Source organism: Neomonachus schauinslandi, chromosome 4 (genome assembly GCF_002201575.2).
Source record: "Neomonachus schauinslandi chromosome 4, ASM220157v2, whole genome shotgun sequence".
Classification (NCBI taxonomy): domain Eukaryota; kingdom Metazoa; phylum Chordata; class Mammalia; order Carnivora; family Phocidae; genus Neomonachus; species Neomonachus schauinslandi.
The window spans coordinates 14,689,965-14,702,390 of NC_058406.1; the positions used below are offsets into that span (position 1 = coordinate 14,689,965).

A 12,426-nucleotide genomic window follows, 5' to 3' on the forward strand; every position below is an offset into this window, starting at 1 on the left:
AGATTACTCAAAATCTTTAAAAAAAAAATTTTTTTTTTTTAAAGATTTTATTTATTTATTTGACAGAGAGAGACACAGCAAGAGAGGGAACACAAGCAAGGGGGAGTGGGAGAGGGAGAAGCAGGCTTCCCGTGGAGCAGAGAGCCCGATATGGGACTCGATCCCAGGACCCTGGGACCATGACCTGAGCTGAAGGCAGTTGCTTAACAACTGAGCCACCCAGGCGCCCCCAAAATTTTTAAATTAAAGAAATAAAATAAAAAGGAAAATGGATGGCAGCATTGAAAGGAGTAGAAAAGACTCAAGTGAATGCAACTTCACTATTTCTAAGGATATACTAGAAATTTTTAAATAGAAGCTACAGTTCAGCAGCTTTAAAATTTCATGTTTATTCATATTTTTCAAAATATATGTACATAAAAAAAGGAAGATTTACAACAGGAAAGATTGCCTTACATGCAACACAGATTCCAATGAGCTCATGACGGGATCACACATGATTATGGATCTACTTCAAGCCAATCTTCTCCAGTCCAGTTCGCAGCCACACACCGCGAGGCTGCAGATAAGATCCCAGGAGACAATCCAAGTGGAATGAATCAAACAAATGTCTTTTGCCTCTGGCAGCACTCAAAGGGGCCAGAAGGTGTACACCAAAAAGTTTAAGACAATTAAAATGTCAAGTGCCACAGGGAGGGTAAATGATAACCGGAAATCAGTTAATTCCCAAGTAGAAAGCTAGTACTATTGAACACAACTGCACGATACTAAAACAAATACAAATGAGGGTTAGGTAGTCGGGCTTCATTTGCTTTTTTTTCCTTTGTTTTTTTTTTTTTTTTTAAATATCCCAAAAAGGAAGCCATTTGTTTGATATCAAAAGTGCTGTGGAAAGAAAGGAGGGGGAAAAAAACCCACAGATGAATCTGGAATTTAGTTTATTTTAGCAAATTGTATGTTTTTCCACCTTAACATTTCTACATTAGCAATGATGTAACTCTCCAACATTTCCTTATAAAAAAGGCAAACTGGAAATGACAACTCATGCTCCAAATATTAAAAAATATATTTAAACATTTGATCAAGAAGATTTTATATGTTTTGGTTTTTGGTAACATGGGTGACACCAGAAATCACAAATTCAATATATTCCTGTATTTCCCCTTCAGTCAAAAATCAAGTATGTGGAGGGAATTTGTGCTTGCGGTTGAAGGAACACAATGCCCTGGGCCAGTGAAAAATACCTGGAAATTGACCAATGTGAAAGTAGCCCAAAGGAGTCACAGGTTTTCAGAACTTCATGAAATCATAACGTTTTTTGGCTTATTCCCAAAGCTAAGATGTCTCTGTATTTATATAATTGGAGAGAGAAGGTTAGTGGAGTAGTTTCATAAATAAGATTAATTATTATAGCTATAACTGGAGTCTCCAGGCAGAAAGCTTTACAATTCAGTCAGTGCTATATACTGCCTCTTTTTTATTTCCAGCACCTGACCAGCATCCTATTCTTGATGCTTTCTACAAATATAAAAATCTTTGCAACTGTTTAGATAAAGCTGGAAGGGAAAAAAAAAAAGCCAAAGCTGACCATAAAAGAGGGTTGGGGTGGAGGGAGAAAAAATGACAAGTGTAGATTATACAGTTCAGGAAAATCCAGAGTTATAGCAGAAATTAAAATGACTGAGGGAAGGGGCAGGCACCAAGAACAGCACCTAAAGCTAACAAATGCCTAAATTGGTTTATTTATATTCCCTCCCCACAATGTTCATAGGGGAGGGAAAAAAATGTAATTTTAAAAGCATCAAAACTAAAACAAATGCACACTGACCTTAGAAAATAAGAGTCTGAATTTTATCATGATACCCTTTTTTTTCCCTATAAAATTTACTTTTTTGCTTTGAAAGATTTCTTCATGTTGGATTTGCCCTTGCCGGGCAATTTCACTTCCTTTCTCACACTGGCTGCAGGCTTCTTTGAAGAGCCACTATTAGGCTTCTTGATGACTGAGGATGAGGGTCTGGCTTTCTTGGCAGGAGTTTTGGCCTTGGGAGGGGCTTTCTTGGGCAGGGGCCTCGCTTTCCCCCGCTGGGCAGCTGGGACTTTAGGTGCAGGCTTGGACCCTCTCTGCTTCACGGATGCAGCCTTCACAGATGACTTCGCTGGGGTTTTCTTCTGCAACCTGTGAGAACCAAAGAACAAAGGCCATCACTTAGTACTTGAGAGATTCACTTTGCCAGGATGACCAGATATTTTGCCACAAAAGATCTAGCACAGATAAAAAGTCACCTATGTAAAGGATAGGAATGTGATTATTTTTAACTAGAGCCTTTACTAAAATTGTATAAAAATTCAACCGATTCAATGAAGTCTATACATAATTCATGTTGTTTTTACTAAGAAAAAGTGGGATTATTTTTCTTTGAATAACCAACAAACTATGGATATACATACAGTATTTACCAAACGGTAAATTACATATTCACAGGGCTTCCTAAGTTCAAAGTCCCTGAATTTTCAAGAAGACAAGTTCAAATGCTACACAAAGAACTTTCTGAGAGGGATCTTGAATTAAGTTGCTATTATTATTACTGCCATTTTTAGCTTTAAGGTAGAAAGGCCTCCTACAAATCCATACCTCCTCTTAGGTGGAGGCTCTTCATCGTCAGAGTCTTCTTCTGAGGAGTCATCCTCCTCTTCATCCTCATCTCTTGAATCATCTAGCTCTTTCTTTGGAAATAGAACTCCTGGGCTATGAAAGAAAGAAGGAAAGAAAAATTAGGTAAAATCAGGTCAAAGAGAAGTTCCACACAGGACAAGGGAGAAATGTGAACCTAGGTGCTCTTCCCTAGGTGCATTCCACTTCTTCCTGCCCTTCCAAATGCTATATTACAAGTATCAGGTTACAGTTTAACTTATTCTGAACACACAAAGTTATAACAAATCTGTAAAAGTCCCAGGCCATACCTCATTCCCTTCCTGCTACCATTTAATAAAACTGATTCTTAATCATTGACTTACTAAACAATTATTTAAGCTCCTGATGTGTGTCCAGCACTGTATTTGCCACTGAATATATATATATAGAACTGAACTATCTATAAGGCAGCAAACAGATTGCACAGCAGTATACATTTTTTGCCCTAATAATACTGGCAAAAGACCTCGAAATAATATAAAGGCTGAATCTCTTCAAAGTTTTAGAGAAATTCAGCAAGGATTTTCTAATTTTCTTTGCCCTTACTGATAGAAATATTGATCCCATTGATTAATAATTGCTTAAATTATAACATTTTATTTTTATTTATTTATTTAAGATTTTATTTATTTATTTGACAGAGAGAGAGACACAGCAAGAGAGGGAACACAAGCAGGGGGAGTGGGACAGGGAGAAGCAGGCTTCCCGCCGAGCAGAGAGCCTGATGTGGGGCTCGATCCCAGGACCCCGGGATCATGACCTGAGCCGAAGGCAGACACTTAACGACTGAGCCACCCAGGTGCCCCAAATTATAACATTTTATATGCTTGACTTTAAGGTTTTAATGTTTGAAAAATTCAAATAATATGCAACCAAGCAACACCTACCTAGACTTGTGCACAAGGTACAATATAAGAAACTACACTATACTCTTGCTAAAACAGGGTTTTAGTGGTACATGTCATGGCACTTTACTAGAAATGAAAGTATAAGGCCATTGCATGGGTACACAGGACAATGCTGGGCCCATAGGAGGTGCTCAATGTATTTTTTAGTGCAATAATAAATATAGATAAAAAAAAGTTTTCAAGGAAATGGCCCTGTCTCTATAGTATGGAGAATGCAAATTAGGATTCTTGGAAGCAGCCAATGCAATGCTCTCCTTCCTTGAATGATGGGCAACTTTTTTTTAAAAGATTATTTATTTGAGAGAGAGAGAGAGTGAGAGTAAGAGAGAGCATGAGCAGGGGGAGAGGCAGATGGAGAGGGAGAAGCAGACTCCCCGCTGCGCAGGGAGCCTGACACATGACTCAATCCCAGGACACTGAGATCATGACCCGAGCCGAAGGCAGATGCTCAACCAACTGAGCCACCCAGGTACCCCGAATGATGGACAATTAAAACATACCTAACTCTCTAATAGTCTTCTTGTCATTATCATTTACTTAATAAAGAAGGAATGAACATAAAAATAGCCAAGGATCTCAAAGAATTCAATGCTTGATTTTAGGAATGGATGGCTAACAGTAAGCTCTGGCAGGATAGCCAAAATCCCCCCATTCTTACATGAAAAGCTTTTACTCTAACACAATACTGCCTTAGTAGGGGCACCTGGGTGGCTCAGTCAGTTAAGTATCCAACTCTTGGCTTTGGCTCAGGTCATGATCTCGGGGGTCATGAGACCGGGCCCTGAGTCGGGGTCCATGCTCAGTGTGGGAATCTGCTTGAGATTCTCTCTCCCTCTCCCCCTCCTGCTCATGCTCTCTAAAATAAATAAATAAACCTTAAAAAAAAAAAAAAAAAACCCCACCCCAAAAAACCAATATTGCCTTAAGTAGTCTTTATTTTCAAGTAGAACAGTAATAAGTTAATAAATTAAGCCCAAGCCTGTAACCTAGAATCAGATTTTAAATTTACAATGACCAACACTTCACATTATGGGCTAGGTGCTTACCTGGGATAATAGGGAAAACAGAGCTGGAAGGTGCCACTAAATCCTTTGCCAGAGATCTGTTCCATCCACCCATTCTTTTCACATTTCTGCAGAGTTTTCTTCAGCAAATGCACTGAACAAAAAATTCAGAAATGAAGAAAGTTGTTTATTCAATTTGATAATTCCCTCAACTACAATCAGTTATACATCAATTTACTGTCCTGTCAAAATACTAGTTGACATGTGCTAAGGGAATTCTTTGTGGTCAAAAGGATTAATAATTCACTTAATTAATTAAGTGCCCATAAATTTGAAAATGTTAAATTGTCACAGCAAGAGACTTTAGAGACCACTAAGTCAAGTTCCTCATTTCACAGAAAGGAAAACAGGAGCCCAGAGTGGTGACTTGCCTTACAGTGGCACAAAAATGATTAACAGCCAACTTAAAACTAAACTTTCATCTCCATTCAAACATCCACTGAATACCCATTTGTACTAGGAAAATCATCTAGGAGAATATCGATAAAGATCAACAAATAACAGAACAATACCGTGGACTCTAAAGGCCTCACTGATTCTCACCTTTCATACAAAGACACATCGAAACTACATTTTATGGTGATTCAGTGTCCAAAAAATAGCTGCAATATCAGTGATACATAAGAGGTTAATAACCAACTTCATCTTCTCTTGTAATACTCAACCAAAAGGGAAAATCATGAAATGGTCTACAAGGGTCAGTATACACAGTAAACACAACACGTATCTTAAGGAAGGAAGGAAAGATAAAAAAAAGTCACACACAGTTTTCAAAGTAACGTATGAAAAAAATGACCAGAGAGCATTCTTCCTTAACATTAAAAAATGCATACTACATATATGCTAAAGGTCACTATTAAGATGTCAAAATTACTTTTAATTAAAATGATACAGTCTAGTTTGCACTGTTACTTACTTATTTTCCACATTCCTTGCCCTACACCACTATGCCTAAGCTAGTAGCTCACGGAGAAAATACCCAGCCTCCCTCAGTCGTATGTGACAGTGCTGCCAGGGTGAGGCTTTTCATCTCCAATCACCAACTGACAGAGTAAATACACTTTACTGAAAAAAAGTATTTTCTGTTTCAGGGCTTAAGGCAATGAGAAATAATATAAGTCGTATTTAAAAACACCAGCTTGGTTTCAAGGTGGAATCAGATGTTTTAGTAAACATTCAGAAAGGCAAAAAGATACTATATTTGAGAGGTGTTCTGAATCAAGGATTTATCTAAATTACAACAAAAACAAATATGAGAAAAACCTTTACAGCAAAGTAAAATCAAATCCTGATCTTCAATAAACATTGTAAATTAAGGAGAAGCCTTGATCATTTGTTTTTCTTTTTGTAAATAATAAATTTGTAAAGTTGTTGTTCCCTCTTGGTTTTCACAGTCGATACTTAATGCTTTGTCATTAACAGCATAAGCTCTAAAATTTTTCACAAGATAATTCCCCTGATCCTAGTTAATGCACACAACTCTGAGTCTTACTTTGATAGTTAGAATTGGTCCCTGGGTGGTTCTCGAGGACATACTTCTTCAGAGCAGTGGTGGAGCAGGTCTTCGGCTCATTCATGGCAGCAATGGCAGACAAGATTGCATATTCCATCAGGCTTCCACCAAGCAGGGGTTTCTCCCCTGATTTCTTCAGCTGTTTTCCAAGGAGGAAGAGAAAAGCATCAAGACAACACTCTCCCAAAGCAGGTCAAGACAAGACTCCTCTGCACCAGGTGGGTCGGAGTTCCTGCATTAGCACAGATATGTTTTACAATAAATTGTCAGGTTAGGGACTTTCTCTTCCCACTCATCAGGTATTCAATCTGACTGAGGAGTCCCAACCCTCCTCTGGATATTTCCTCTTTCCATTTACCCCTCCATCCAACCTAAAACAGCAACAGCTACCCTAACTCAGAGTAACAGCTCTACCCCAATAAGCAAGTTAACTTGTTAAGCAAGTTATGCCCCAATAAATAAGACACTTTTGAGAATACTTCCTTTCTCTCAATCTGAAAAATGCAGTAGTTAAAAAAATAATAAAAAACCTTTTTAATCCTGTAAGGAAAATAGCAAAGGAAAAGTTTAATAAATACTTAGGGTATCATACAACAGAAAATTACATAGCATATTCCGAGGACAAAAGGATGGGGAACAAAGATCAGCACCAATAAGCAAAAAGGGCAAAAGAACAAACTCAGGTATGGTCTACAACAGAGATTCTCAAAGAGTGGTCTACAAACCCTATGGGGTTCCTGAGACTCTTTCAGAGGATCTGCAAGGTCAAAACTATTTTCATAATAATACTAAGATGTGATGTGCCTTTTTCACTGTGGTGACATTTGCACTGATGGTATAAAAGCAACAGTGGGTAAAACTGTTGCCACCTTACCATAAATCAGAGGAGACACAAAAATGTACCAACAATTACTGTATTCTTTATTGCGATGCACTTCTGGTTTAAAAAAAAACGTCAATTTCACTTAGGAATGCCCTTGATGAAGTAGCAAAAATTATTTTATTAAATCTCAACCCCAGTGCATGTCTTTTTGTTATTTTATGGGATGAGATGGGAAGAACACATAAAGCATGTCAGCTGCATATGGAAGTATGATGGTGGTCTCAAGGAAAAGCACCCCCAGTGATTGAGTTGTGAGCTGAACTAGCTGCATTATTCATGGAACACCCTTTTTTATTTGATGGAACTAACAGATAAACTACAGTTATTTAGGACTTGGGCATCTGGTAGACATTTTCTTGAAAATGTATTAAATAATCCTCTCCCTTCAAGGAAAACTAACAGTATTCGTTACCAAGAATAAAAAGCAATTTTTTAAGAAAAATTTTAAATCACAACACTTGTATTTACACCATGGTGAGCCTGGTAATTTCCTAGTACTTAAATATTGTTCTGATGAGGTCAGCGGGTAATATGTTACTTTTGTTATTGTTTGATGAAATGTGATAATATTTTAATAACCTGCATAATTCAGTGAACCACTATTTTCCAAATGATCATGTAATGAAATTATGCATGGTTAGAAGATCCACTCAAAGTTCAAGACCAGAAGATTTTAAGGCAAGAATACAAAAAGTTCACTGATACAGTCTCAGATTCTACATGGCAACTAACCTTTAAAGAATTACCACACAATCAGTTAATGTAATACACTATTATTAACAGAATAAAGGACAAAAGCCACATGATCATCTCAAAAGACAGAAAAATCATCTGACAAACCCAACAGCTGTTCATAATAAGAACTCCCAAGAAACAATAGGGGAAAATATTTTCTCAATCTGATAAAAGGCATCTATGAAAAACCTACAGCTAACTTAATGGTGTAAGACTTGATGTCTTCCCTTTAAGATGGGGAACAAGATAAGGATGTCTGCTCTCATCACTGTACTGGAGGTTCTAACCAGTGCAATTAGGCAAGAAAAAAGCAAAACACCTAGATTGGGAAGGTAGAAGTAAAATAGTCTTTATCTGCAAACAATATGACTCTTTATGCAGAAAATCCTAGGGAATCCACAAAAAATCCTAAGGAGCCTACAAGAAAACTACCAGAACTAGTACATGAGTTCAGCGAAGTTGAATCAATATAAAATCAATAGACAAATAAATTACCAATAGATAAATCAATTATTTTTCTATACGCTAGCAATATCTAAAAATGAAAGTATTTCCATTCAAAATAACATGGAAAAAGAGTAAAATACTTAGGAATAAACTTAAAAGAAATGTAAGACCTTTATACTGAAAACTACAAAATGCTGCTGAGAAAAGTTACTAAATAAACAAGATAGTCAGTGTTCATGAACTGGAAAAGTCAGTATTATAAAGATAATGATTCTTCCCAAATTGATATATAGGTTCAATGCAATCTCTACCAAAATCCTAGCTGGCTTTTTGTGAAAATTGACAAATGGATCCTAAAATTCATATAGAAATGCACAAGACCTAGAATAATCAAAACATTTTTTTAAAAAACTACATTTTAGTATTTCCTAGTTTCAAAACTTACTGCAAAGTTTTCAAAGTTGTAGTCATCAAGACAGTGTGATCCTGGCATAAGAATTCACATATAGGGGCGCCTGGGTGGCTCAGTCGGTTAAGCGACTGCCTTCAGCTCAGGTCATGATCCCAGGGTCCTGGGATCACCTCCCTGCACAACAGGGGAGTCTGGTTCTTGCCTCCCCCTGCTCTCTCTCTCTCTTGCTCTCTTTCAAATAAATAAATAAAATCTTAAAAAAAAAGAATTCGTATATAGATCAATGGAACAAAACTGAGAGTCCAGAAATAAACCCTTAACATTTATAGTCAATTATTTTTTAATAAAGATGCCAAGGCAATTCAGTGGGCAAAGGACAGTCTTTTCAATAAACAGTGTTAGGACAATTGGATATCCACATGTAAGAACATGAATATTTATATCCTTACCTCGTATCACAAACAAAACTCAAAATGGATAGACCTAAATGTAAGAGCTAAAAGTTTAAAAGACTCTTTAAAAAAACCATAGGAGTAAATCTTGTGATCTTAAGTTAGGTGATGATTTATTAGCTACAACACCAACAGCAGAAGCAATTTTAAAAAATGATAAACTGGCTTCCATCAAAATTAAATATTTTTGCACTTCAAAAGATACCATTAAGAAAGTGAAAGCATAGACCAAAAATTAAGAGAAAATATTTGCAAATGATGTATCTAGTGAGGAACTTGTATCTAGTTACATAACTTTTATATCTCTATAGCAAGACAAATAACCCAACTTTAAAAACAGGAAAAGGAATTAAAGAGACATCTTACTAGAAAAGATAAACAAATGTCCATTAAGCACATGAAAAGATGGTCAAGATCAGCAATCATTAGGGAAATGCCAACCCAAACCACAATGAAATAGCACTCTATATCCACCAGTATGGCTAGAATTTTAAAAAGACAGTAACAAGTGTTTGCAAAGACATGGAGAAACTAGAACCCTTACAACTTTGTTGGTAGGAATGTAAAATGATGCAGCCACTCTGGTAGTTTCTTACAACATAAATTTACCATATAGTCCAGCAAGTCCACACTCCTAGTTATATATCCATGTGAAATAAAAACATGTGTCTGCACAAAGATTTGGATGTAAATGTTCATAGGCAACATTACTCATAAGAATAAAAAAAGTGGAAATAACCCCAATTTTCATCAACTTGTGAATAAACAGAAAGTGTTAGATTCATACAGTGTGATACCATGTGGCAATACAAAGGAACGAAAGCACTGATTCACACTGCAACACGGACAAGGCTCAGACAAGAGTATGCTAAGTGAAAGAAGACAGACACAAAAGACCACATATTGTATGACTCTTTCTATATGAAATGTGTAGAAAAGGCAAATCTATATAAAGAGAAAGTCAATTAGTAGGTTGGCTGAGGATGAGAATGGGGAGAGACCACAAATGGGCACAAGAGATCTTTTTGGGTGATGAAAATGTTCTAAAACTGCATTGTGATGATCGCTGTACAACTCTGCAAATTTACTAAAAATCATTGAATTATAAATTGTAACTTAAAATGAATGAATTTTATGATATATAAACCATACTTCAGTAAAGCTATTTAAAAAATTATCATTTGTTCCAACTCTTGGTTTCGGCTCAGGTCATGATCTCAGGGTGGTGGTCGGGCTCCGCACTCAGTGCGAGGTCTGCTTGTCCCTCTCCCTCCCTGTCAGTCCCTCCCACCCCCTACATGCTCAACAGCTCTCTCTAATAAATAAATAAAATCTTATTTTTTTAAAAAAATTATCATCTGTTGAGTTTTGGTATAGTATCAAAGAATAATATCCACAACTTTTTGAAAATTATCTTAAAATATTCCACACTTTTCTAACTGTATTACTATGTGTGGTGAAATTTTTTTTTTTTTTTTAAGATTTTATTTATTTGACAGAGACAGCCAGAGAGGGAACACAAGCAGGGGGATCAGGAGAGGGAGAAGCAGGCTTCCCACAGAGCAGGGAGCCTGATGCCGAGCTCAGTCCCAGGACCCTGGGATCATGACCTGAGCCAAAGGCAGACGCTTAATGACTGAGCCACCCAGGCGCCCCGTGTGGTGAATTTTCTTCATAGATATAACCCAAAATGTGTTGAACAGATATCAGCTGTCTTCTCTTAAGCAAAATATTAAAGACTTCTGCAAATTTTTAATAAACAGTACCCCTCTTCTCATTCAATTTTTTTGTTTTGGCAAATACAGCTATTTTTCACACAAAAATTATTTATGCTAATGTGAAATTTAAAAAAAATTAATATTTAAAATTTCCCTCAGTTTTAATTTCTAATACAGTAAATATTGATAGGTATAACCCACATTAAAAAAAACTTCCTGGGGTCCTCAAAAAATTTTAAGAGTATAAGGAGGTCCTGAAATCAAAACTTTTAAGAACCACTTTTCTACAATCCTTTTCGGCCTCTAACCTGGAATGTCCCAGAAGCACCTTTGCCAGTTATTTGTTCTAACTGGCCTCTCTCTACTGCTCTCTGCAGAGCATTCTTCAACAGCTGAGGCCTGCAGAGAAAACAGAAGAACAGCGATCAATATATCAATGAAGGAGACATTTGAAGAAACAAATCCAGGGTGATTTCCTGAACTATGTTCTGATTCTTATTATATGTGGTACTTTGTTAAAATGGACAATAAAATAAAGTACTGGTACCCTTAACACAAGTGGCATTCTTTTTTCTTTGAGCAAAGAAGTTAAGTCATTATCCAGATAACATAGAACCATATACCACACACAACCAATTTCCAAACTTCAGGGCACTCCAAACACCCTCTGTTTATTTCCATCAACCACAACGGCAACCAAACTATGTAATCAAACAAAGCATGGGTATGTTTAAAGTCCCATTCAACACTGGAATTCTCTGAGGCAAAATTCACAGATTTTTTAAAAAGTATGTAACACATTAACAAAAAACGGAGTCATTTTTTACAAACCAGTATGAGGTTAGCTTAATAAAATATAATTCCGTGGGAAAGAAAATTGGTTGTTACTAACATAGTGTTTCTGTCTTAAGAGGGTTACAGTTTAAAATAAACAAACACCACTAGGTCATCAAAACCAAATGGCAGGAAAGAAGAAACTGAATTATCATTAAAAACATAAAAGGGGTGCCTGGCTGGCTCAGTCCGAAGAGCATGAAACTCTTAATCTTGGGGTTGTGAGTCTGAGCCCCTAGTTGAGTGGAGATTACTTAAAAAATAAAATCTTTAAGACAAACAAACAAAGAACAAGTGCAAGACAGTCCTGTGAAGGAGCAGTAGTCTGAGAGGTGGGTGGGGAATCTTAGGTGCAGGGACAAACCAATCAAGTTGACTTAAGGCTCAAAGGGGACTACGGTATGGCACAAGACAGTCAAGGAAAGCTATACATTCAGGCCAACAATAGAACATCTAAAGAAAGGGTGAATCCTATTCTGAAAGTCTGGAGCTGTGTTATGTCATAACTCTCAAGAATTACTAAAATGCACCCAAAGAGCAGAATGTCATGAGAGTCATTTGAAACTGGTTAGTTGCTACACAGACAGAAAAAGATCAGTGGGGCAGCCCACTGTGGGGCAGAATAATGAAGGCCAAATTATCACAGGATAATTGCTATTGGATGCTTCCCTGAGGTTTGAGATCTTTCTCTGGAGAAGAAATTTTCAATTTGTATCTAACCACTGAGCACTACAGGCTGAGCTGACATGAGAGTTTTTAATGACA

At 36.8% G+C, this 12,426-nt stretch overlaps 1 protein-coding gene across 4 annotated transcripts in view; it reads right to left on the minus strand.

Moving 5' to 3' along the window:
• Positions 1 to 369: 369 nt before the first annotated feature.
• HP1BP3 (heterochromatin protein 1 binding protein 3) overlaps positions 370 to 12,426 on the minus strand; it is a 36,990-nt gene continuing 24,933 nt past the window's right edge. For all 4 annotated transcript variants that reach the window (XM_044914400.1, XM_021684095.1, XM_021684096.1 and 1 more), the window contains 5 exons: positions 11,136 to 11,226; positions 6,160 to 6,319; positions 4,650 to 4,761; positions 2,636 to 2,749; positions 370 to 2,179 (listed from right to left, as the gene is read on the minus strand). In XM_044914400.1, the coding sequence (XP_044770335.1) occupies positions 1,885 to 2,179; positions 2,636 to 2,749; positions 4,650 to 4,761; positions 6,160 to 6,319; positions 11,136 to 11,226 (772 nt within the window). In that variant the 3' untranslated portion in view covers positions 370 to 1,884. The remainder of the gene's footprint in view (positions 2,180 to 2,635; positions 2,750 to 4,649; positions 4,762 to 6,159; positions 6,320 to 11,135; positions 11,227 to 12,426) is intronic.